This window comes from Neodiprion lecontei, chromosome 7 (assembly GCF_021901455.1).
Source record: "Neodiprion lecontei isolate iyNeoLeco1 chromosome 7, iyNeoLeco1.1, whole genome shotgun sequence".
NCBI lineage: Eukaryota > Metazoa > Arthropoda > Insecta > Hymenoptera > Diprionidae > Neodiprion > Neodiprion lecontei.
The window spans coordinates 23,891,889-23,918,898 of record NC_060266.1 but is presented as its reverse complement, the minus strand read 5'-3'; the positions used below and the strand labels follow the sequence as shown (position 1 = coordinate 23,918,898).

Here is a 27,010-nt window from a genome sequence, read left to right as displayed (position 1 = left end):
ATGACGAGGAGAAGGAGAAGGAGGAAGAGGAGGAGGACCAACGCGGGGCGCGGCCTTTGTCATCCTAAATAGTGAACACGCGTACGCAACAAACAAACAAACACACGCACGCACGTATCTATATCCGCTGGAGAAGTATCTGCACGGCAGAACGAGAGGAGGATGGATAATTACGATGCTGCTGCGCGAGATATGGATATCCTATACACGCGTGGGAAATTCCATGCGAATCCGGCCAAAGTCCGAACCTCGCGATTCGTAATTTTGTTTTGTCGAAAAATAAGAAAACGACTAAAAAATTTGTCGAACATTGTTCGATAAGGTTTGAAACGGCTTCCTGCCTATCTTTGAGAATCGACCGTGCAGCTTTTTGAATCCAAGTCCCCTTGAAGCTTTGCAATTGACGAAAATCACGAGATCGATGGATGTGAAAAAAATTTGGACAACTTTTTTCCAAAGCTTCTATCTCGGAAACTAGTGATTTTTGGTACTTGTGACCGTGAGAACTTTTTATCGGGAGGATACGCGCCGTGACGTATTAAAAATCAAGCCAATTTCCCTGAGAATTCGGCCGGGTACTTTGAACGAAAATAGACACGAAACATTTGTAATATATGTCTATACACGGCGTCGTATTTTCGATGAACAACAATACACGAGCGAGAAGATGGAGAAGGATCTCTTACCATGTAAGGAAGGAACTCTCGAGTTACTCAACGCACCGATACCCGTTATTACATGAACATATACAACAACTCTAACGATAATGGTGTAGGTTTGTTGGTGTGGAACGATAATGGTGTAAACTGCAATGCTACCGTGAAATCCAACATCGAGAGCTTCCACAAAGTTTACGACTTGTATGTCGTATCGTTGGAAACCTTGACATAATACAGTAGGTTAAAACGTATACCGTAAATGGGTGATTCCATGTCAATTCGAGCAACAGGGTCCGACCCTCACACTCTTGGATTCGGGTCCACGATTTTTAATACCGTTGTTACGATTCTGACAAAGAATCGTGAGAATCGTTCCATTTTTTTCCTAACCTCTCCCCTGGTGGCACCGGAGCTTCTTAGATGACGATATACTTGCCGTGATTACGAGATATTTGAATATTGGAAGAGAAAAAAAAAAGTCACAATAATTCCGTACAGCCGAAGAGAAAAATATTTCAACCAAAATTTAATCGAGCAGGCAAAACGGGAAATTTTTATTCATCTTTTAAACCAATTAACAACTATTTCTTCGGTCATTCGGGCATTGATTTTTAATTTTCAGAATTCTATATATTTTTCCCCGATACAACAACGATCTGGAAATATTAATTAAAATACAGAGTTGAAAAATCAGAGTACCAAAAAAAATTTGTTTTTGAATTTTGAACAGTTTTTTTTTTTTTTTTTTGGATTTCAATTAAAATTTACAGACCGTTGTTGTCTTAAGAAAGATATATCGAGTCGCGAGGAACAAAAAAAAAATCAAAATCACCAAAAGAAGATTTCACAATTAGTTAAACAAATGATAAGAAATTACCGTTTTGCCTGGTAACTTGTTTGAAAATAATTTTCAAAAATTTCGCAATCACCGTCAAAATATCATCATTTTCCTCGACCTATACACGAATAATACACAATAAGAACGATTCAGACATTGTGCCTCTTCGTATTCACGAACACGCGCCGTATAACGTATAAGCCGTTCTATCTGTTCTCTCGAGAAGATGCAGTTGTGTGTTGTAATACCGATATACTATACTATACTGTACTATACTATATTATACTATACACAACCATAGGCTGCAGAGACGTCGAAGGTGAAATGCCCTTTACTACGCGTATATATACATACACATGGTGTATAACATTATTTACGGTTAACCTCAGCAGAGCCTCATTTTCTACGAGCTTGTTGTCGATTGATTGATGAACACGAGGCGAGTGAAGGAGGTGTAATATTGTGTATCACGTATACTATATATGTCTGTAATATACACGGTGTAATATATATGCCTATAAATTGTACACCGATGATTATTTTGTACCTATATCACATTTATATGGCTAAGGCAACGAAGGTTGTTTACATTGATTTTTATATTGTAACTTGAATCGTGTGGGATTTATTTTATTTTTATTACTTTCTTTCGTTTTCACTCTTGGTGATTTTTTTTTTTTGAATTGATTTTTTCATGAATTATTGTCACTCGCATGTGTATCTCTTACCAGGAGTTAATTATCATACTACGATCCGGTAATGAAATTTTATTGCCTAATATATCGATCGAGATGAAAACTATACTATAAAAACTATATGTGTATATGTATATATACATATATATATATATATTTTATTGTACAACGATAAAAATTTACGATCAATTATTGGGTATATTAAATTTGGAAATTTTTTTTTTTTTTTTTTTCATTTCGTCGCAAGGTTCGTCGTGTTTTTATTTTCTCGTTCGCTGTGTACAAAGAAAAATAGAAAATCTTTCGTTGGACATTGCCGCAAACGTTTCTCGGTATAAGGAACAAAGAAGTGCCGCGCGACTTTTATTTCCAACTCCCTTGATTCTTTCGTCCGAGAAAGAATAAGAAAAAAGGAGGGGGGAAAAAAAAGAAAAAAAAAAAACCGAGACGACCGCGAGACGAATTTTAGAAACAAGAAACTTTTGCAGCCGACCGGTTACGTTGTGCAATTATAGCGAAACCTTAAGTGCCGTATACATGTATGTGTGTATATAAGAATTAATATATGTATGGAAATTCGTACGATTGTATTACTAATTGGCGGTAATATAATACCGCGCCTGTAATTACCGATGTTTTTTTTTTTTTTTTCTCTTTTCTTTTCTCACTTTACAATTGTGATAGAAAATTACTACGGTCTGATGGAAACTTGGGGGAAAGAGAGAGAGGAAGAAAGAAAATAATTATTCCAAGACTGCAACGGAAATATGAATTTTTTTTCTTTTTTAACTTGTATATTCGCACGGGTCTAGGTCGGATGACATTTTACTCTTTAGAATTACCCGAAGACTCGAAGGATTTCTTCTTTCGTTTGATATTTGAAAAAAGAAAAAAAAAAAAAAAAAAAAATCTCATCAACTCGATCGCGTGGTTCGTGTATATACGTACAATATTATCCGTATATCAAACATACCTTACTAGTTAAATTATGAAAGTGTTAGGAACGGTTTTATTAACGTCAGCTTGCGTATGTGTAGAGGTTTGATTGCGAGAATCAAGTTTTTATAAAAGTCACGCAAGTTATGACTGGCGATCAAAAATCCGGCCTCGATACGTCGGAAATGTTGTTAAATTAATAAGAAACGAACGAGTCTGCACGAATATTACAAGTCATGGATAATCGACCGATTAAAAGATGAAGAAAGTTTATTACACTTCTTACATATTGTGTACGAGGTGAAAACTTTTAAACGATTGTGTTAGGAACAAGATTCAGTAGAATAGAATTGATATTAGAATATTTTAGACACGAATTAATTTTATTGTGTGGTGATTTTTTTTTTTAATTTTTTTTTTTTTCTTCAAAAATACGGTTTTTCCTCAACAAAAAATAGGTTATATAGATTAGATTTTTGTGTTATAATAGAATATTTATCGTTTTGGCTTACCTTTTTTGATTCAGGGTGTTTTGTTATTCACTATAAACGCCATTCAATTAGTTTCAACGAACAACAAAACATCCTGAATCAAAAAAGGTAATCGGGTGGTGGTGGTGGTGGTAGTGACTTTTTTTTTTTTTTTTTTTACTCCGTGTCTTTCTGTATCGAGTTTACACAAATTTTATTCCCAGTGCGTCGACGATGCAGAAAACAATTTTAACAAATAAAAATAAGATAAATAAAAAAAAAGAGAATAATGTACGACGCGCGGTGAAAATGGGTAGTTCGGTAATGCATACGTGGTAACCTATACATATGTATACACACACATGAACGTTGTTTGAGGCATAATGCTAATCAACCCGTTTTCAAGTACAGCATATTGCAGTCTTCTCTATTTCTCTCAGTTTAACGAGGAAAACGAATATTTGGACAAATCGAAAGAATTTTCACAATTTTTACGGCAAAGCTGACAGCGAATAACCGTGGTAAGAACGACGCGGCTGCGGCGGGACAGCGCATCTTACGAAAGAACGAGATCTCGAGCTAGTTTTGCGTAGGGGGTGAATAAAAGGTGAAACGGGCGGGGGGGGGGGAGGCACACCCACGCTTAACTAACAATAAACCATGTGCAAGCTACGGCAGCGAACACAGCCCACGCTTGCCTATCTGATTTAGGCTCACCTCCTCCTCTCTTCCCGATACACGATACGTGCATATGTTTATACATATACACATATATATGTATATATATATATATTAAAAACGTGTGCATACAAATTCTGAAATCCTTGTACAGATACCACGTTACGTTACGATTTGAGGAAAAAAAATAAAAATCAAAAACAATTCCGACACAGAGAAATTGAAATTTTGAGAAAAAATAACCTTTTCAATTACAGAATCAGTGTGAACTTATTTCATGATTTTTAGAAATAACGGTTTCGTAATTGGCTTCAGCGATTTTGCATAAATTTTACCAGCGGCTAAAGAAAATGTGAAAAATTCCCCAAGACCCTTTATGTTCACGGTTTGCTAATTTGACGTGGAATGCCCGATATGTGTAATGTAATTTTACGATAACCGAGAAAAGGAAAGAATAGAAATAAAGGGGGACCGAGACGACAATGTAATGACAAGAAGTATCGGGGATAAGGTGAGAATTTTTAAAGACCGTATAATTTATGCGAGAAAAGCGCGTTTTGTCAACATTGTGTTAAAAGTGAAATAAGAGTATATAATATATTGTTACGTATTACAACAGCTATTCGATTTACGTACATCACCATATACGATTCTCGCCGCGATTGTTGCAAGAGAAAATATTTACTTGGGTATGGCAGCGTGATAATACTACTTAATAACAATACGACAATATTGTCGTGTTTTTTTCTCTTCTCACTTTGTTCATGCCTTTTTCTGCAAGGCAGCTTGTAAATAAATAAATACATGTGTATAATATCGTACGGTAGAACCTTGATTATAAAAATACAGTTTTGTTGCTCAATATTGTTGTCGATCGACAATAGACGTCTATGCTATAAAATCAAAGTGATAAAACAATCGTTCGGCGTTTGACTCCCCAACTCCTAGACTCGGTCCCAATTAGTTCGGATAATCGAGGAGGTTCTAAGTTACAATGATACCAGGGATATTATGTAAATGTGTATACACCTTACGTGCACGCATCGTACATATGACCCAGTAACCAAGAAACAACGTTTACTCGCGCAGTTGCCTTATTCTTGTAACTTTACGTTTTCTTTTTTCTTTTGAACTTTGAAAATTCGTCGTCAAAGAAAGAAGAAGCAGAATAAGAAGTTGGAACAATTCGGAAAGTGATGCGACCTTAATTAAGGGTAACCCCGAAACACTTGGGTTTATCAAACGTGCATGCATATATGCATGAGTAGCTGGTGAAGGCATCGAGATAAGCAAATACCCAGGTATATTATTGTACGTATGCACGTACGTGGCTGTGTAAGTGCGCGGTGTTTAAACGCGATGCAAACGAGGTGCAATAACGATAATGATTGTTTGACTTGTCTCTCTTTTCCTGCTCCGTGCGAGTATTTGTTTCTATGCGCGCGTGTCTCTGCAAACACAACTTATCGCTGCTGCTGCTGCCGAAAATTAATAACGTACGCGGTATTTACACAAATGTATGTGTTGCGTAATGAAAATTTCCCAACTTTGGTCTCTCGGATGTAAGAAGCGTACAAAATACGCACGTATAATTTATTAAGGAGCTCTAGCGATGTACGTACATACAGGTACGCTGCGTGTACGTCAATTTCTTAATTTCCGGTTTAACGCCTCTCTTACACACGTGGCGTATATGTAACATTCGGCAATCTCTGTACCCGCAAAGCGTAAAACCGGCGCGTACGAGAAGATATTGTTATCAACACTTCCTTGTAACGCAAAATTCTCTATTCATAAGTTAAATTCTATCCATTGTTCCGTGAAATCTCTATCAACGTTCCACGTCGATGTCTCAGATTGGCTTTGTAATTTTTTTTTTTTTTTACGGATGAAAAGTACGTAGCGAAAAAAGCGGAAGCAATATTTTTTCAAATTTTTACAAATTTTACACGTTATAATCACGAACTCGTCGTCGTCGTCGACTGTTTTGTAAATATTTTTAGTCACGGTGGAGAGAAAAAAAAAAAAAAAAGATTTTTAAACAAACGAGAATAACGTCTGTTGTCAATTTGAAATTCGACCGGTCGGATGTCGCGGAATTTTTTTATATTACACGCGTAATATCTTCACGATGAAAAGAAAAGTATCAACTGCTGCACGTTCGCACGTTTGAGCGTAAAAATATGCATACACGACGTGTGCGTAAGATGGGAGGGGGAAGGGAGAGGAGGGCGTGTTTGACTACAGTGCGATTCATCCACGTTTCAAGTGTAAAGTCATAACGTAACGAAATACGATCACACTGTGTATAACAAAAGGAACTGGGTAAAATTTTTGGTACGTATATGAAATAATCTATACGTATATGAACATGGCTGCGAAGAGCTTGGTGAAGTGCAGCATTGCCATGTATATATATCGACCTCTCTCTCTTGTCTACTCTTCTGGCTTTGCCACGCTGCGCGCATCCGGCAAAGAAAGAGTTTTTGTTTGTCGCGTAGCTGCAGCATGTACATTCGTACGTGTGTGCATACGTATGATAAATATATACTACAATACCGTATACGACAAACGTATGGGTGTATCCTCAAAGAAGCATGAAACAGCGTCAGAGTTGAGGAGTCTTTTCTTTTCTTTTCTTTTATTTTTCCCCCCCTCACTGGCTGTAACTTTGTAAGGGAAAGAGAATGATTCCGTTGCAGGTCACTTTTCTTCCCCGACGAGTAATCGGGTTTTCATTATTAACCGATATAGATTTTATTTTGTACGATTTTTTATTTTTTTTTTCAAACTCTTCGTTTCAATCATTTTGCGTTGCTTATTTTTTGAGAAAAATTATCATAGTCACAGGTTTTTACGTTTGCGATGCAGTGTTTCGTCGATTCGTGTCCTATCCGATATATATATGTATATGTATGTATGTGTGTATATACTCGTGCATGCGTGCATAGACGAAAGCTGCATGAATTTATATGCAGGAGGCGGGAACCTGGATACTAATACCAGTTTTTCTCCTTTTCTACCCAAACAACTAACGGCCACGGTCCGAAACCCACGCGCTGCACCTTTTAGCTTTAACCACCTCGTCACCCGCTTCTTTTCAACTTCCCATTTCTTTCTTTTTTTTTTTTTTTTCTCTTTATATACATATTTTTTGTTATCCTTTATTTTATTCCGGTTCAACGCGTGGGCGAGTGACATTTCCATATTGTAGAACTACAGGGTGGATATACAACCGACCAACCTACCTACCTATAAGGTGCACGTGGTATAGCTCAGATTATTTACTCTGGTTATCTAGTCACTCTCTAACGTTGAAGTAAATAATCGAACGATTTTCTCGAAACGAATACACAGGGGAGAAAAAAGAAAAAACAAAAAAAAAAAAAAAAGGGAGGGAGGAAAGAAACGATAAACGACGAATAAAATTGCAAGTCTGTACAATTGTACGTGTATTTAAAAATTCATTGCGTATCATAAACGTGCCGCTTGTTGAAACGTTTATTCTGCGCATTTGAAGCTCCTCAGATTTCTGAACTATAGTATAAGGTATACGTATATTTATTTTTTCTTGTCGTTTTACCTGCAGCGTCGATTTTGTTATTATTGTTTAATGCAACCAAGCGTTTTTACAAAGGAATTTTGTTTGTTTACCTTGTTTGTTTATTTATTTTTTTTTTTTTTTCTTCCGTGCCTGATATTTCTTTCGTTTTGTAACACAAGTATGTGTACATACGCGTACAGAGAGAGTGATTCGCTAACGACTGGATGGTTTTAACGCGAACGCGCTAAAATTCGAAAGCGACGGTACAGCTTTTCGTTTGTCAGGGCCAACAACATTTTTTAGGTTATTTACGTCGCGGCGAGTCTACGGACAAATCTTGCGAACGTTGCTCATCCTGATAAAACAACAGCTCCTCTTGCTGCGCGAATTTTTGCGCACGCGCGTCAGACCATTCGGTCGTTAGAAATTCACTCTACGTGACATATTTTTGCCCAACTTTTCGCTAGAAATTTTCTTCTTTATTTTAGTAACGAAGAAAAAAAAGAAGAAAAAAACGTATCGTATCACCGTGAATAAATTCTCTTCGTTTCTTCTTTCGTCGTCTCGTGCACAATTAATTGTACAGGCCGCAACCCGATTTGCCACACATACGAATAAAGGGATCGGTCCATATGCGCATGGTGTACCGATTTGCGGAATTTAAGAATCAGCCAATGCGTTGCCAGTGCACGCAACGCCGATGCTTGTCGGCATTAAAATCAGGCTGCGCGCACGCACGTGCGTCGAAGGAGAAAAGCTTGAATCGTGAAAATATATAACCACCAGGCACAGGGTGGAAAGGCGAGGAAAGAGACGAGATTCAAGGCGTGTACGCTTGTAGGTGTAAAAACGTACGTGCAACATAATAGACAATATTATCGTCTACTACGATACAATGCGGCGGGGCGTTTTTCCAAGAATTTCTTTCCATACTGTTGTCACATCTTTTCGCAAAGATATTTCATACGCGCGTGTATATGTTGTACATGGATGATTAACAATATATTTTTCGCGGTATTGGATCACATTTGTTATTATGTACGTAATAATGGGAATACGAATGTCAATGAAACAAGGAATTCTTTAGAGGCGTGTTATTTCACACAAAACGTTGTACTGTCTCAGGTCTATCCGTGTGTATAACATATACCTACGTTATTGATAATCGCGATTCATTGGCGCGAAAATGTGTGACGAATAAGGAAAGGAAGATAAAAGAATTAATCCTGTGTTGTATCGATGTATATGTATATATATATACCTATATACATTATTATATACAAGTGGAAGTGAAGAAATTCACAAGGTTGAAGTTAGAAACATGGTGGAAAACATGACTATTTTCTTATTTTTACAATAATTTATGAAAGAATTGAGATGGAAAAATATTAATCGGTATGTTTTGTTTTTTTTTTCGCGGTTTACTCGATTTCAAATAGTTCCAAAATCGCGAGATAATAACGGTTTTTAATCTCAGCACGAATCGGTTGCGGTAACGTTACTAACTTCGACATGATAGAAATTTGAAAAACGTGGCGATTGAGAAGGATATTGGAGATATTATCGTAGAGAAAAATATGTAACGTAACAGAATTCGATAATTCTGTTTGAACGAGGAGGAAGAATAGATCATGAAAGATCGATGCGGTTTTATTTATTACAATAACGAGACACGCGGAACTTACCGAAAAAATCTTCCCATGTATCGGATCCATCTGAATCAACGACGGTACTCGATCGGACGTTTCCACTTTTGACAGCCTCGCTTCCCATTATTATTTAATTATCCAGCCGGTTGATTTATCGATTTCAATATCTTTTCACGGTGCGTATTTGTGTAACGATGATTTTTTACAAGCAAACGTGGACGCGGGATACGCCTGGTGTCGTTTTTTCATGGAATATGTGGTCGGTTGATATCGGGATATTGATGATAAATTTACAACGCAGATGCGTGTAGGTATATACCTACTTGCAACTTTGAACGAACTTGCAATCACTGCGGTTTTCACAAGGATTACGAAATTATACGATACGAGGATGTTATATATTATATATTATGCATTGTACTCAATCACTGATCACCGATAACGATTAAGAGGGAAAAGGAGGAGGAGGTGGTGGCGGTGGAGGAAAGAAAACGAACAATATTGTCACTGTTGTTATTTATAATCATCACTTGCAGTATTACAAGAATCGTGAATTATTCGGTTTTTTGAAACAACTGTTTGAAAATCAACGAACGAACTGTACAGAATATTGATTAATTTAGTTATTATTTCTCTTCTCTGTTTTCTCTACGAAGTATGTATATTATTATTTACTCGTTTGTTTGAAGAGATGAAAAAAAATTCTTCATTTCTGACGATGATACGCAAGGAAGAAAATTAAGAGAGAAAACTCGAGGATGGACTAGATGCGACAAAGTAGCCGTGGTTCAAGTACAAGGGATACGCAACGACGAGTCCACTGTTGTAATACCGTGCACGCGTGTAAAAATAAAGAAAGAAGGACGTAAAGAGTACGTATCGTGGAGGCAAACGGCGTGCGATGAACGCTCGAGGAAGAACGACATCCCCTCGGCGCGAGGTCGCGACACGGACTAAAGCGGCAGAGAAACAGACGAAACAGTCCTCCTCGATTCTCCGTATCATATACCTATATATAAGCTTAGTGGAGACGCACGTATGTAACCTACGATGCATGCGAGGAGTTGCCGCTGCTGCTGCTGCTGCTGCTGCTGCTGCTGCTGACGATGCCGATGCTTTGCATCCATCCGTCTCACGGTTTAAAATCGACGACGATATCGAAACTTTTAATGACGTTGAGAAGGAGACGAAGATGAGGAAGAAGAAGATGAAGGAAAGACGAAACGGGACGGACCGAGAATCCGTTGCCGTTCACGAACGACTCATCGAGACACGCTGAAACTGAACTGTTGTGCTCCCTGAAATCATATTACTGCAAGATTTTCTCTAACCAGTTTTCCAGCGTTCGTATAAATCGGGGTTATACAAACGAGAACATGCTTTGAGCGTTTTTCCATCCGTGTTTTGAGTACGCGAAATACCCGGTTCTACGACGGAAGAGTCAGTTTGCGAACGCGCATGCGCGGAGGAGTTGAAAAGTGGTCTTTTATTGTACTCCGCGCGTGCGCCGACGCTGAAAAATCTGACGTTGCGCGAACCTAACTTGAATTTTCGTGCTTCGTAGAAAAACGCGTTACACACTTTTGCTATGTAAAGAATCGCGTGGAACAAGGAGGCAACGGTCTTTTCGCCTCGCGTGTTTCTTCATCTACGACTTATATTGCAAACTTAGGCTCGCCCCGAAAAGACCGTGTTTGTCTCTTTTTTACAGAATATGCTATTTTTTCCAATCGCTCGGGGCGATGGTCAAAATCTAGAACTTCGACCGAATTCTGCGTGCCGTAGCTTCAGCCGCCATCTTGAATTTACAGTTCAAATCTGTAAATATCCAACGTGACCAAAAATTTTTACCAAATTGTGATGTATAAAATTAAATTTCTTTCAAGTTTATTTATTGTCATTTTTAATGAAAATAAACGGTGATTAAAATCGGTGATCAGTTATTCGACAAAAACAAATTCTTCCATAAATTAAAAATGGCGGCCGAAGCTATCGCAGAATCTTTTCGAAATTCTGGATTCAAACTTAAACCCTCGACCTCCGCCCCTCCCCCAACGTAATTAGAAAAATAAAATTGTGCCATCGATAAATTGGAATTTCAAACGCACGTTCGATCACGGATCACCGATTAGTCTCGACGCGACGGCAACAGACCGTTGAACTTACGTACGTACAATGATACGAACCTGCCGCAGTTATACGAGTAGTCGAGTCCTAACTCGGGGCAACGCGCTTCGTTCATCAATCCCACTACGTACTCCACTATTCCCCCGTCATCTCTCAAATCATCTCATCTCAGCTCTGCTGCATTTCGCCGCTCGCAATAAAATCTCTTTTATTTCTCCATACTGGACCTCCCTCCGTATATAAGGACGACGCCTCGATTCGTGCTCTCGACTCCGAACGGATTTGTGACTTGAGTATACTATATATATATGTATGTATATATGTACAATACAACGTGCGTTGGAACACTTTTTTTATACATGTACTCTAATTCATCGCGATGAATAAGCACCCGCCTCACCCTCTTTTTCACCGACTACGCGACGGTATTATTCTGTCTGTAATACAGTCCAATCATTGATTCTCTTGCGGTATTTTGCCAGACTGCCGCAATCACCTTCGGCGTATTAGTAATTTATTGTTTGCAGGTGCATTCTTTTCTTTCCCTTTCCTTTTTTTTTCTTTTTTTTTTTTTTTTTCCACAATTCATGAAACCATATTATTTATTTTAACCACCCTCGACGGTTCGATATTATACCTACGTATAGTTATAGCCTTTCGATATTGCAGCTAGATAAAATGGCCTTTGGATATTTCTTGACACGTTGTGCAGAATAGGCTGTAGCTTGGTGAAAGATTCTACCAAGTTGTACGAATTTTTACAGAAATTGGAAGATTTCGAATTATTTCGTAAAAAATTATAAGTTATTTTTTTTTTTTTACCGATAAAATACAAATTTTCACGAAAATTTAAATGAAGCTTTTATCGGAAACCATGAATATTGATAATCTTTTACGAAAACACTTTATTGTACAAAATTGTAGGAAATCATCTAATTTCCCTGAAGATTCGTAGAAAATCGTAGAAATCATTTTCACCAGGTTTGGAAAATTAACCGAATCGTCGCTAATTGGACGATATATAAGAAAAATTTTCAGTTGAATATGAGGAGAAATTTTTGTCCGATCATTATAGTTTAACTTTAAATCAGAAGAAAATGTAAAAATTTGGAATTCGACAAGAAACTGCGAGACGATTCTTTTTTAAAATTCGACAATTTCATATTCGTACTGTACATATTATTCATACGAATTTTATTCTCGTACGCTCTTTGGTTTTTATGCATGTGGGGGCGGTGACGCGATGTTCACGCGCATGGGTAACCATATACCATAAAACAGAAACGACGAACGTATGAATATGTGTGAATATATATATATATATATATATATATATATATATATATATTTGTAGACGGATCGCCGTTCTATTATTAGACGGGGGCAGAGCGCCTGCTGTTGCATCCAGGAACGGGATGAATGGTGAATGGATTACCAACATCTCGCGAGTATCGCCCGGTTACGTTAAGTTCATCTTGCCGATATTCTTTCCTCCAGCCTGTAATACGAGAAACAAGTTGGAGATTTTATTTTTCTCACCTTTATTTCGAATTTTTTCAAACCAACGTTTTGACCAATTTTTTAAACAAATATTTTTTACCATCGTTTGATTATTTTTTTTTTTTTATGTCTTCTACGAACCGAAACCGAATTTTGATTCAACGCCAATTTTTGCTACAACTTATTCTCGCGCATGTTGATATTTTATTATTATACGTATAATAGATGAGTATATTATTTATAGCTATGGGTATCAAGATTGATGTATATAATGCGCGTGTATAGATTGTTCAACACTCGATGACGAGGGTATATTTTTAGAGAGGCGAGCAGCTGATAAATAGCCGTTCAACCTGTTGTCTACGACGTATCTCTTTATGTATTTTTAAAACCAACAGATCGTAAGACGTCTTGATCACGGTGCATATATGTTGTATAATCATATTGTATTTCTTCCATATTTTGTAACTTTTATTTAAATTATTTTCATTATCTGGGCAATTATACTTGATTAGTGTTTCTTTTTTTTCTTTGACTCGAGGATAGGGATACGGAATCATTTGAAATAGTGATTAGATTACGGTATATATTATTCGTAGTATATATCATGATTTATTTTGCCTTAATATATATAAAATGACAATAAGAAAGAATCTTCTATCGAATTTATTACGTAATAGCATATTTATAATGATATTTTGTTAGAATTTATTTGAAAATTTGGAGCTTTTTTTTTTTTTTTTTTATTACATTTTATCAATGTTTCGTTTTGTTGGTTCTCTTTTTCACTACCACTATTATCACGTTGAAGTGTGATTCTTACAGTTAACGGGGGAAAGTAAAGTACAAAATAAAATAATTAAAGAACATATTTTCAGCGGAAAAATTAAAAACGGTAAATAAAGTTTTGTTTTGTATTCTCGTGAAATATTTAAGTCAGTTTCCGGTGCATTGAAAATCATCAATAATTGAGTAGTAACGTACTATATAAGGTATGTTAGTATGATATACATATAATATATATATATATATAGATTATCAATATATATATATATATATTGATATCAAGATTGTACCGAATGTAAATACGTTGCGTTAATTTCCTTGAAAACCGTTCCTCCTGTAAACATACGCGTGTAACCGGGACACAATAAAATCCTATTACATATATAATGATTATTCTAGAGTTATATATATATATATATTTCGTTTTCAACGAAATTAACGCAACGTATTTACATTCGGTACAATCTTGACACGTAATTAAATTAGGTAATTCATTTGTTGGCGTGATTAATATTGCTGGTTTCTTGTTTTTTTCTTTTTCTTCTTCAAATACGCGATACATTTCTGTATACTATGTATTGATGTGGAAAACAGTTTTCATCATATCCGAAAATAACACGAAGACTAGTGATGTTAAAAATGAATGAAACAAATCTGAGTTATATAAACTTAGTGGATAAGCAAATTAGTTTTAAATTTGAAGTATTATTTGCATTGTCCTATATTTTGCTATATTAGCGCGAATCGAATACAGTTTCCAGTTTGTCGATTCAAATTGTTTATCTGGAAGCTGACTTGAATGAAAAAAAAAATATCCAACTCGTTTATCCCGCATAAGAAAGAATCTTTTAAACGAAAACTTATTCACGAATCATGGAATAAGTATTTTCCTATAAGCCACAATTAAACATATTATATTATTAAAATTGAAATAGATATTGAGTTGTTCTAGTGCTTTGCAGAAAATTGTTGTATTTTTTTTTCGCGTATTTCTTGATCAAATGAAACTTGTTGAAACAAAAGTAAAGTTATAAGTTTTTTCCGTTTTTCGGCTATGGTATTTATAGATCGTTGTGTTCTAAAAATCTTATTGTTAGTTGATCGGACGTTTCGTATAATCGATAATTCGCACTTTGAGAGCTATAGCTGTTTGAATCCGAGCACTCGATTTAGGTTGGAACAAAAAAAAAAACCCGTAATCCTGTCAAGAAAATACAATCAAGCCGAAGAGACTTAAAGGACGTTCGAAACTGCGACAAATTTAAAATCGATTTTACAAATAATTATGAACAACACAAACGTAAATAGCACGTACAAGATAAAGTGATTAGAATTGCAAAGGTACGGGCGAGATTAAATCTACAATTACCGCTATCTAGACTTATTGTTATGCTTTATAGAATGATAATAATAATTAAATAATAATAATAACAACAGAGTAGGAGATTGCATATAGCTATTTGCATTCACAGAATATTGATTAATTGTAAAATTATATTCGTAATTCATTTGTTTCATATCATTTAGACATCGGTGAAAGCAAGTTAATACTACATAACGCAATGGTTTAGTGTCAAACACCGTAACGAAAGACTGGCTGTGGTTTAGATATTTTCAAATAAATTTTCTTATTTTTCTTTTGTTCTTTGTTTTTTTTTTTTATCTACTAAAATTTTCATCATTTGTCTAATAAATCTAACTCATACGGGGAGGAACAGTCTTATTCAATTTTTTGAGACACGTAACGATCGTATATTGTATATAAAGCATATAAATTATATAAACGATAAGAAAATTTGTCCATCTCGGATGATCGTCGAACTTAATATAAGCTAATTAACTAATGAGAATCCGTGAAACAATACTCATTCAAGCGTCCAAGAGTCGACTCGTTATTCGATTTTTCAATATTTCTTCCGTTAAAGGACTTTTGTACTCGTCCTCTAGGTAACGAAGCGCGAAACGTGTGATGTCGGTTTACAGTTTGAGAAATATTTACGCCGTCCTAACGCGTCCGCTTTTTCTCGATTTCACGACTACCAGTTTTTCCAGTAATAGGACCGGAAGAATCCAACATTCTTTGAAGTATCTTTTCCCCAAAGCCGGCTGTAAAGTTCAATGTTCGGTCAGATTAAATCGCAACGATTTTCACTTGTGTAAATATTTCGGGACACGGGACATGCTCTTACGTTGTCGGTTCAATAAAGCTGCTCGCGATCTTGTCAGCCTTGGGGAGCAACACGTCGCTGATTTTTTCTTGGATGTACTGATTACCAATCTTGCCAGTCTGTTTTGAAGCTGCGTCGCCACCGCCTCCATAGCTGGCGTCATCCATTTAGCCTTTAGCTCGTGACTGATTGTGAGAACAATGGGAGAGTCGAATTTAGTTTCAATATAATAACGAAAGGAGAAATACAGTTGACATCGTGAAAGATTTCACAAATTTCTGCCGTATACTCACTCGACCATTTTAGATGAATTTCGCGACTTCATTGAGCCCGATTGTTTTTCTTTAATCCTTTGAAGAACCTGTAGCATTGCGTAGGTAGGGAGTGCGGGTGGTGGTGGCGAAGGCGGCGGCGTAAGTGGTGGAGACAACGGCGGTTCTAAAAGGTGTAATTTTGCCATCTTATCAGGATGCCTGGCTAATACTTCCTCCCAGCTGAATTGTGATTTTGAATTCGTCGGGTGGTTTTTTCTGGTCATCCGCATCTGGAAGACGTGATTGCACATTTATTTACCTTCTTTGCGTAACGGTTTGAAAAATTGTATAGGTAAAACTTCACAAATATTGAAGAGAGATTTTCAAGTAGAATGTTAAACGATTGATATTAATGATACTTACTTCACAGTTTACCGGTACGCACGGTTTTCGTGCTGCATTTCTGATGCACAGCCGTTTCATGGGCTTTAAATACGAGATATTTTCATTCGGTGTGCGTTTATGAGTTTTCTTCGAGGATACTAGCGAGTTGGGCGAGGCAACTGTTGTGTCGTTCTTCCACGCGCTTCTCGAGAATAACGATCTTAGAAAATTGTAATCAGGTCTCGTTTCAAATCCCAGATTAGCAACGTACTGCATATACTTTGTCAGCGTTGCTGTTCAAGATAATGAAATTCCATAATTATTGATTATAATTAAAATCTTTTGTTGAACACACAAAAAATTGACGTAAATTAATATAATAATTAAATAATTAATATAAAAAAAAAAAAAAATTCAATGAATAACAGTATGAACGAAACATCTAAAAAAAGACATCCTGATGAAAAAAACAAAAATTTCGTACCCTGAACTAGTTAACTTACCAGGTGGATATTGTTCGGACGGAAAACATTCGCGCATGAAACGGGGAACGTCAGAAAGTGCGAATTCTTTATGCTCCTGAACAGACTCGGGGCTGGTAGCGATGGACATGCCTCCGCTTTCTTTTTCCCATGGAAGACGACCACACAACCATTGTATTAAATTATAACCCAGTGTTTCTAGATCACCTCTCCTGGAATGTGCTGGAAGAGACAGTTTTTTTTTTTTTTTTGTTTTTTTCTTCCATAAAATATATTAAATCTAAAAGAGAGAAACTAGTATGTAGAATCAAGCAAATTCCCGGTTATACTTACTTCCATGGTGCGCATCGCGCGATGTAAATTCTAAAGTTCCTTCGTGCGCTCTTCTTTCGTCGTGTGCAAAAGGCTTGTGAGTTCCGGATCTTGTTCGAAAACGAAATGCCAGGCCGTAGTCAACTAGGTATGCCTCTGGCTCTTGCTCGACCAAGTCTTTAGCCTCGATGTTTAATAGAATATTTGAGCCTTTAACATCAGCGTGAGCGTATCCTCGACTGTGAATATATTCCAGCGCGTTGAGCTATAATTACGGAAAGACAATGATAAAGAGTTAAAAAACGTTGAAAAAATGTTAGGAATGAACAAAAGAGAAAACGGTATCGACGACTTACCATCTGAACAGCGAGGGCGTAGACCGTTCTTGCGTGAAGCTTTCGCCCTCGGGCTAGGAACAACTTGTTGACGTCAATTCTGTACCGCGGTAATACCAGGAACCTGTAACGTTGTCCTCTGAACACGTGCGACCCCGACCCCTCATAGGTCGGAACCCCGACTCTCCTTATTCTCTGCTGCTTGCACCAACTCTCGACTGTAAAAGGACAACGATTATCAACAATGAAGAACAAAATCGCCAATTTAAAAGCAGGCTAATCAGGTTGTAACTCACTCATGTGCCATTGCGCAGCTCTGATGTAGAAATTCATTTCAACAAAGAGCGGGCCATTATTGTGCGGCTCGACCTTTATCACATATCTCGCGTCGTGACCGGCAACTCGATTGACGACATTTGATGCTGAAATTTGGAAAAAATCGTGTACCGTTTGCAGGATCGAAATATAGAAATTATTCTTTCGCGAAAGAAACTTACCAAGATAAATATCTCCAAATCCTCCGTATCCTATGGGTTGGCCTAATCGCCATTGGCGTTGAGTAACGTCGGTTAATATTTCACCGGGTGGAAAACGTGCCGGTAATCGGCATCCGGGAGCTGCTACTCTTTTTACAGGTATTTCCTCAGCTCGCTGCTGTGGTGCCATCGTCGCCTTTCAATCATTCACGCCGGCTGCGAAAGTATAGATTTTGTTTTAAACAATTTGTCAAACATTCGTAACGAGAGTTGTACGTCAAGCCGGGATTGTAGGGAGGGTGTGAGATACCAACGGAATGAATGATACAAACTTCATGTTTTATAAGATAACTGACATTTAGATGCAAGGGTTGAAAGTTTCGATTTTTTTTTTTTTAACGTCTTTACAAATATATAACAACTAAGATTAAATCAAGCGCTTACGATTATGCAAAGTTTTAAGTCTTGTGTCATTTCTTTTTTTATTTTTTTTTTTTTTTTATTCTGCAGCGACATTGCATTTGACAATTTTTTTGAAGTATTTTGTATTTGATATATTTAATTTTCTATTAGACTTATGATTAAAGTCTTACTTGGCTATGTTAGTGATACAAAATGTATAGAACACAACAATATGTATTATAATATATAGCCTACGTAAATATTTATACAATTCAAATATGATTGATGAGGGAACTTGATTTAAACGTAAAGAAATTTTCATTGGTATTTATAGAATAGGGAGGCGATGAATTCTGGTTGAAACAAAACGTAGCCGTTGAACTTTTATCCTTGTTGAAGTAATGAACACAAACGCGTATCGTAATGATAAAAATATTTCACAATAAATGCTACAACAAAAGTAGCAAGTATCTGACGTATATCGACGCAACAGTTAAGTCATTAGGTACAAATATTGGTAAATTACGGTAACATTGAGTATAATATTCTGTACATATGTTTGTATGTACGTATCTACGTATGTTACATACAACAGTGTTGAAAAAAGAAATTATTAAGATTGCCACTTCTACATGGGGATATTTTGGTGACAATAGATACGTCCTGTTTAGCTGATTTTTAATTTGAAAGTATCACGTAAACGTTACGAATAACTTGAATCACTTCGTTGTGTTGATATCTGTGAAACAGAAAGAATCAAATAAATAAAAGACCGGTCCTATTATCGCGATAATAGGCACCAGAATGTTTGACAGAATGGAATAGGCTAAAAAGCAAGAGAAACAAACGAACGATACGAAACAAATACATCTATTAAAAAATGACAAAAATATTATTGAAAACGATCATCTCAAGATTAATTCAGTTTCATTTTACCTAGAGGGAACACTGTTTAGTCACATGTATAAATTGACGTTTGTGTGGTTTTATCGATTTAATTGCTTGATTTTTACACATCAATTACGTATCATTCAGCACTGTATTTATTAAAATGTTACTAATTTAAATCACTTTTTCACAACTGATTCTGCCAGAACTTCACTCGGTACACATATTTCCGCCATTTTACGCATCGGTGTTAAGTTAAGAGCCGATCAGCTGAACGCGCGTTCCTAAATATTACCAACATTTGACAATATCAAAATGACATTAGAAATACCTATATAGGTATATGGCATAGAAAAGTTAGATTAAGTTCATGAAAACATTTGATTAACTTAAAGCTAAAGTTTCGAAATATTTATGCATTCAAACAGTTTTTGTCTTCTAATTACGAACTATTTTGCTTACCAATTGTATGTTCAGCCTCTCGTCACAGTTGCCGCTGCAGACGGCAAACGGACGTGTGTGAAATATTACTCCAGAAATGCATTTCGGAACGCAACAGCCGCATTTTGACTTTGACGTGTTGTCTTAGGTTAGGTTAGGTCAAGTTAGGTTATCTCACATTTGTAATCGCGGCGGAAAAAGTTCTCTATTCGCGATCGTGATCATGAGTTGTATATTCAAGCAATACAAATGGAATTCACGGTAAGTCTGAAAATAATTCAGAGTTTTATTTTCGTCTGTAAGGTTTGTTTTTTCTTTTTCATCCAATCGATACTTTTTGGCATATGAGGGTTAAGTTTTTGTTTACTAAGTATACTTCAGTCTTTTGTTATACAATTTTGTGTTCGGTTGAATTTTCAGGGTCAGTTCAGTGTTGAATAAAGATGTTAAAACTTATGGGAAAAAGTATATTTTTGACGACTCGGAAGAAACGTGCTGGAATTCTGATCAGGTGAGAGGGACGAGAAATTTATGTTAAATTCATTTCGATGTGACGATACTGTTGTTAACTCTATCTCGAGCGTTAAATGAACGGTACTGATAGTTAACTATGTTTCAGGGTTCTCCACAGTGGATAATGGTCGAATTTGAAAATGAAATTGAGTTAGCCTCGTTTGAAATTCAGTTTCAAGGCGGATTCGTTGGTAAAGATTGTCGTTTAGAAGCTGGATCTGATTACCAAAGCCTGAAGCCTGTAGAGCCTTTCTATCCCGAAGATATTAATTCTGCTCAAAAGTTTCGACTTACTGATAAAGTAAGAGCTAAAACTTTTAAATTACTTTTTGGAAATAGTACAGATTTTTTCGGACGTATTATTGTGTACAAAATGTCATTTTACTCGTGACGATTGTAAGTGTAGAAAATAATTACATGAATCTTGAAAATGACTCAACTGCAACGTGAATATTCCTGTTATTCTATCCTAAAAAGTCACCTACCCTCGTCATCTGTCTGTCGGCAAAATGCTTAAAATTAAACCGAAGGGTTTTTGAATAGCTTTCATTGGCACACCCAGAATACTTAAATAATTTGCAATTTATTACATAAAAGATACAGAGTTTGAAGTAACAATTTTTTTTTTTTTCTTTACTTTAGATGTTTCAAATTTTACAATCAGTCATCACTTACGATAACTAACTAACAAAGTATTCTTATCGTATCGTTTAACATATGTATGCACATACTGTGTTACTGTGTCTGATGAGTTAATCTTCATGTGTGGAAAAGTTAGAGCCATAAAAACAACATGATAAAAGTCCTATACCACAACGATATTAAATTTATAAATGTATCGAGGTGTTGAATTCTTAAAAGGGCAAATTCAGTTGTGATATTAAAAAACATTGTTCGGTGGCAATTCATACTTTTTTCTTGATAATGGGTATGTCGAAAATGCAACGTGTACTTCTTTACCCTTGTATTATGATTAATTAACAAAGTATAGAAGTAGCTGTATGTATGTGTGTGTGTGTGTGTATTATAATATTAATCGTTATTCTTATTTCACACGGTAAGGTATAGTAAAATTTTAAATATCTAAAACAGTGATTTGAAGGCATTCATAGGCATTATGCAGGTATGTACATACGTACTTGGCGAAATTCGTACGTATATACGATCAGTAATATTGATTGTTAAAAAATAATTCTTTCATATCTCTTGAGCACCCAACAATTTTTTCACATTAAGAGTAATTTATTTATAGTGTACGTTGATACACTTTTGGGAACAAATACGCAGTGGTCGGATTATCCAAAGGCCGTCGTAATCACAAGTAATAATTGTAGATGGAGTTCATGCTACCGATTAATATGACAATTATCTTCTTTGAATTTTTAGATCTCACGAAATTGATTGAGTATTTGATATTTATTATTTAAAATTTTTTTTCTACCCAGGGCGTCGCAGTTTCCTTTTTACTTTCATTCTTTTTCGAAGCAAGAGCTCTCTGTCTTATTATCCTATGGCCGTATGTGTTTACTCACAATCTTTTATATTCCTTATATGTATTATTTCATATAATGTATGCGTAATGTATAGCGTTAAAAAATTATATCGCATCTATTAATCAGAGAAGGATAATAATTTTTATTCTTTATTATCATCATTATCGCAGGTAGTGACACAGGTAGATTCATAATTGACTCAAGTTAGAATATAAAAAATATTTATGAAATCGATTTATACCTTACATACAATTGTAACTGTATCAAAAATATTCGCTCAGGCACAAAATAAAATTAATTCGTTTCTATGGAGTCGCAAAATTTCTTAGATAAACTCGTATCGAACACAAGTGTTTTAATTTATTAGAGAAAATCTAATTCAATTGAGATATGTGAAATAATAGTTTGCTCTCAATGAAACTTTAAATATTTTATTTAGTGTCGCGAGCAAAATATTTTCACAGTAAAACACGCACAATATATCCAAGTTTCATCTCCTCATTAGTTTGCATTAAAAATGTTACGCGTAGCAAAAATATTTACCATACATGTGTCACTACGATATAAAAATGTATCATTTATTTTGTCAGTTTAGAGCCGCCTCCCAATTTCAAGTGATTATACTAAACATTATTATATTGCTCAGTATGTTGCACAACTTGTGGTCCTTGAAATAACATCGGTTCAAGCACATAATACATATTATATTCATACATATAATTGTACAGAAAAAAGTGCATATATATATATATATGACGTAACTAATAAGTCCAGTCTATATACTCGTGGCTGAATAACTGTGACGTGCAATTTCGTTGCAGAAGTATTATTTTGTCTTGAAAAACATTAGCATTTTCATTTTTCAATTGAGGTAGCCGTCTTACAGTTAAGTTTACGTCCCAGGTCCAAATTGTTTCAATTTACAAGTAAATCATTATTTTGTTTTCGTAAATTCTAGTTGACTACTGGTTGTATGAGAATTTTTAGTCATTCGGAAGTTAAATTTTTCATAACATTTACAAGGCACACAGTTGTAAATTTATTTCTTAATGTCGTAGTATAGCTAGATCAATGACGTATCGAATTGATTTTATCGATGATACGTGAACTTGGAGAATAAAGAAAAAAATAAAAAATAATAATCGTTAAATTACAGACAAATCTATCGATAGGAATTAAATTTAATGTTATTCACGAATTGACTTTGATACGCAAGCTATGAACATGCTGAGCTTATTTCGTGCTGCATTTGCCATATCACTTATTCGATGGGTGTCTTGTGGATAAGTATTATTTCCTCAGAAGTAAGGAAAAAAAAAAGTTAAATAAATAAACTGCTCGATTTTAACAGAGTTTAGCATTTGTTTTCTTTCAATAAAAATTGCACAAAATACAAAATTTGATTGGAGGGACGGTAATGAAATGATTTTTTTCAATCTTCTTTATAGATCTGGATGAGCCACGCTCTGTTTAAAGTTAATTGCAAATATCAGAGACATATTATTAATAATGATTACTGCAATGTACGTATAAATAAATTTTCACCTTTAACCATCGAGCTATACAAAAATTCCAATCATATTTTATTTAAAAAATATTCAACTAAACAATATTTATAACTTCTGATATTGCTCCTCCTTAGGCTGTGTTACTTACTTCTCATCCAACGAATTAACCGTACCGTAGAATTTTGGCTGCAATACGAGAGAGTAATAAGTAAGAATTGTCAAGTTTTCATAGTTTTGCGATTTCGTAACGTCTAAAAAATTTCGAAAAATATACGTCATCGTTAGAACCGTTTTTGCAAAAGCGATAAACGTGCGATTGCTTACCTCGTCGTGGTTTGCTTCCTTATTGCTGTCGTCTTCGTCACCCGAACTATCATCACCTGAGCTATCGGCAGAATTGCGCGGTGCATCTTTGCTGTTGTTCAGACTGTCGCCAGGAGTCGTTGCTATTTTAACTTTACTGGCGGCGTCGTAACACTGTAAGCATACTCTGACTGGTTTTCCACCACCCTGACCAGGCAGAAGCAGTTTTTTATTACTGCAGGGTCCACAAACGACGGCTCCGCATTGCCGGCAGTGATGCTGGAAAATGCCATTTTTTTTTAAAAACATTTAGGAGACAAATGCAAACGTCGTTACTTCAATTATTTGTACAATGTATTTACCCGTCTATTTAAAACTGTGAATTGTGTTTTGTTGCAATGCATACAAACATTCGCGTCATTGTCGGGTACCCAAACAGCCGCGTGAACCTCTACTGGTTTTTTACCACCTGAAATTTTAACGATTATTTATGCATATACGCGGTAGAATGCATGAATCACTTGATGCTACGTTTGTAAAATGATTCTTTAATGACGCGTATACAATGACTCACTTTTTCTTAAAAGATCTTCAATGCATTTTGTAATGTGAGCCATCCACTCTTGCTTCTCTGTACCGGTCGCAGCGTAAACAGGGAATGACTTCATTACAGTTTTTATCAGCCAACCATTACGATATTCTAGAAACAATATTAATATTAGTGACGTACAGCAACTGTATCTTTGTTGGATAGATTATTTTTTATTTTTGCATACAATTTTTAATATTCGCAGAAAAGTTATTGATTTATCCAATTGCTGAAGTGACGGATTTAAAGATGATTTTTTTCCTTCACGAATATATTCTGGTTTTCAAAATTTATTTGAAGTATTATAAGAATGTTGGTAAGATACGTCAAAATATGCTTATATTATTGTGGTGATACTGTCGGGACATGTGGATTCTGCCAAGCGCTATCTTATCAAGTAGATAAATTTTAAAGCCGATTTGTGATGTACATACCAAGGGAATAAAATGGCATAGGGAAAAAATTATAATAAATATTAGACAACTACTTTATTCTGCAATCTCATTTAGACTAATATGGGAAGTATGACCAATGAGTGTGAAAGAGATGCGGGAAGTTTCGTAATGACATTGCAAAATAATGTTTGGAATAACCAAGGATTCAACTTACGTCCGTCGTCAGCCAATGATTCAAGTTTCACTTCCTCCAAGGGAATTACATGTTGTTTGTTGTACTGAAAATGAATTTATTTGCATTATTTTAGATGTCAGATTTGCATCGTACATTTTAGTTTGTTTAATTTTCGTATGATACGTTATCGAAATGGTTGAGAAAGGAAACTTACTTTTTTCTTGTTTATCACGATATTTCCATAAACAAGTATATCGTTGAATAAAAAGAATTGCCGTGGTTTGGGCTTTTTTCTACACATCTTTGTCAAGACACCTTCTCCGACCAATACCCTCCCAGGTACCGCAAGTGGCTATCGATACACACATGAAAAACGTAACGATTATCAATTTATTCATCATTTGTTTACCCCACTACCAAATTGCATGAGAAATTTATTCCTCACTTTTCTACAGTTTTTCTCCAATATTCAACCATTCACGGTTTAATCTAGTTTTTTGACGTCGTCGATGGGAGTCGACGAGATCGCGTTGCGTTCTGGCTATCTAATGAAACTCAGACGTAACTTTACCCAGAGAATTTAGAGCCAATACCGAAAATTTTGTTAAAAGCTGGTGTGTAGTTATCGTGGTTAAATTGACGCAGTTTGCGAGTGACGTGTTTTAGGAAAAATACGATATTTCTTACCTGGCCCGCGCTGCCAAAGCAGCTTTCCACCATTGCGATACGCCTGGCATTCGCTTCGCTGTTTACTGTGAATAAATAATCAAGTTTAATGTGTATTTTAGACAGAAAAGATATCCTGGTGTTTAAATGAGACGATTAAAAGGCGTGAAACGTTTGTATTTAGATTGTTTACACGAGAAAAATTAATAGGCGGAATATTTTCGTTCACGTAGGATTGTTGCAGCTGTCAAAAAATTACTACTGCCCACTTTAACGCGTTACGAATAACTCCAAGTTCCGAGTCGTGTCAAATTTGCTTGTAAAGTGCCGAGTCTTTTTTTTTTTTTTGTTTTTTGCACAACTTTTGGAAGCAACGGGAACGAAATGTGACGTATGTTTTAATGAAATTAACACGGTTCTAATTAACGATGCAAAAATTTGTAATAAGCGGAGTATATATGATATAAAAAAAAATCAACTAACCAAGTCGGTCAACCATGGCCCTATGAATCAGGGTTAACAACAGCAGGAAACACTCGAAACATGAATCACTTTGAAACGTATGTACTTTACTACTGCAGCCTACTATCAGTCATTCAATTAAAATCGAAACACGAACAAATGACTCGGGTCGAATATCAGCCGAGTTGTTAACCATTCATCGTCGCATATATATATATATATATATGTATGTATATTATGCACTCGGATTCACTAGTTCCTAGTTTATTTCTTCTTCTTGTCGCTTTCTTTTGTTTTATTCACAAACCCTCGCCAAAAAATATCGGATTTTCTCTTTCGGATGTGACACGTATAGAAAATACACACAATTTGCACAAGAATATTGATGTCTGGTGTCGCCCCTTTTGGTTATTTCGTCAGAGTACTTTATGTTATACACACACGATTTTGAACAGCGTAGTTGCGTACTTGCATTACATACGTTCGAGATTTTCGGCATATGCGCGTTGCTGAGTTGAAATAGAAAGACAATTTAAAAAAAAAAAAAAGAAAATGAAAAAAAATAAACTATCGAAACGAAAGAATGGATTATTACCGATGATTCGAACGTTGCAAATATTCGATGATTAATCACGTTCCGAACACTTGAACATCGCTCCAACAAGATCAAATATTCCCCCCTCCCCCTTTTTATTGCAGCGAATAATTGTTGACGATTATTCGTGATTTATGCAGGTGTTATTGAAAATTCCTAACAAAATTAGAAAATTGTTGTCGGTTTGTGGGATAAAAAAAAAAGGGGGGGTCAAATCTTATTTCTCGAGATTTTACAAACAAATGAGGATCTCTCAACGTCACTTGCGAATAAATCGAAAACAGTTG

At 35.7% G+C, this 27,010-nt stretch overlaps 4 protein-coding genes across 7 annotated transcripts in view; 1 reads left to right on the top strand and 3 right to left on the bottom strand.

Moving 5' to 3' along the window:
• Window positions 1-10,431, bottom strand: part of LOC107223499 — a 39,084-nt gene extending 28,653 nt beyond the window's left edge. The window contains exon 1 of one of the 2 annotated variants that reach the window (XM_046745615.1): window positions 9,506-10,431. In XM_046745615.1, the coding sequence (XP_046601571.1) occupies window positions 9,506-9,593 (88 nt within the window). In that variant the 5' untranslated portion in view covers window positions 9,594-10,431. The remainder of the gene's footprint in view (window positions 1-9,505) is intronic. The other variant, XM_046745617.1, reaches the window with a different exon arrangement.
• Window positions 10,432-13,780: 3,349 nt separating this feature from the next.
• On the bottom strand, window positions 13,781-20,066 carry LOC107223134 (serine/threonine-protein kinase VRK1). Of its 2 annotated transcripts, none has more exons than XM_046745621.1 (10): window positions 20,046-20,066; window positions 18,315-18,509; window positions 18,114-18,239; window positions 17,839-18,035; window positions 17,504-17,747; window positions 17,192-17,392; window positions 16,728-16,981; window positions 16,344-16,594; window positions 16,072-16,235; window positions 13,781-15,988 (listed from the first exon to the last, which is right to left on the bottom strand). In XM_046745621.1, the coding sequence occupies exons 2-10, from the start codon at window positions 18,481-18,483 to the stop codon at window positions 15,888-15,890; spliced, it is 1,707 nt and encodes a 568-aa protein (XP_046601577.1). In that variant the 5' UTR covers window positions 18,484-18,509; window positions 20,046-20,066; the 3' UTR covers window positions 13,781-15,887. The 2 variants fall into 2 exon arrangements, with proteins under 2 accessions (XP_046601577.1, XP_015518209.1); XM_015662723.2 differs by lacking the exon at window positions 20,046-20,066 and adding an exon at window positions 19,632-19,847.
• Window positions 20,067-20,074: 8 nt separating this feature from the next.
• Window positions 20,075-20,971, top strand: LOC107223135 (nuclear receptor 2C2-associated protein). Its single transcript, XM_015662725.2, has 3 exons — window positions 20,075-20,285; window positions 20,445-20,535; window positions 20,644-20,971. The coding sequence occupies exons 1-3, from the start codon at window positions 20,248-20,250 to the stop codon at window positions 20,926-20,928; spliced, it is 414 nt and encodes a 137-aa protein (XP_015518211.2). The 5' UTR covers window positions 20,075-20,247; the 3' UTR covers window positions 20,929-20,971.
• A 130-nt stretch (window positions 20,972-21,101) lies between these two features.
• On the bottom strand, window positions 21,102-26,861 carry LOC107223132 (pleckstrin homology domain-containing family F member 2). Of its 2 annotated transcripts, none has more exons than XM_046745634.1 (8): window positions 26,724-26,861; window positions 25,688-25,752; window positions 25,215-25,352; window positions 25,040-25,103; window positions 24,416-24,541; window positions 24,204-24,310; window positions 23,863-24,120; window positions 21,102-23,724 (listed from the first exon to the last, which is right to left on the bottom strand). In XM_046745634.1, the coding sequence occupies exons 2-8, from the start codon at window positions 25,718-25,720 to the stop codon at window positions 23,683-23,685; spliced, it is 768 nt and encodes a 255-aa protein (XP_046601590.1). In that variant the 5' UTR covers window positions 25,721-25,752; window positions 26,724-26,861; the 3' UTR covers window positions 21,102-23,682. The 2 variants fall into 2 exon arrangements, with proteins under 2 accessions (XP_046601590.1, XP_015518207.1); XM_015662721.2 differs by lacking the exon at window positions 26,724-26,861 and adding an exon at window positions 26,150-26,666.
• Window positions 26,862-27,010: the final 149 nt, after the last annotated feature.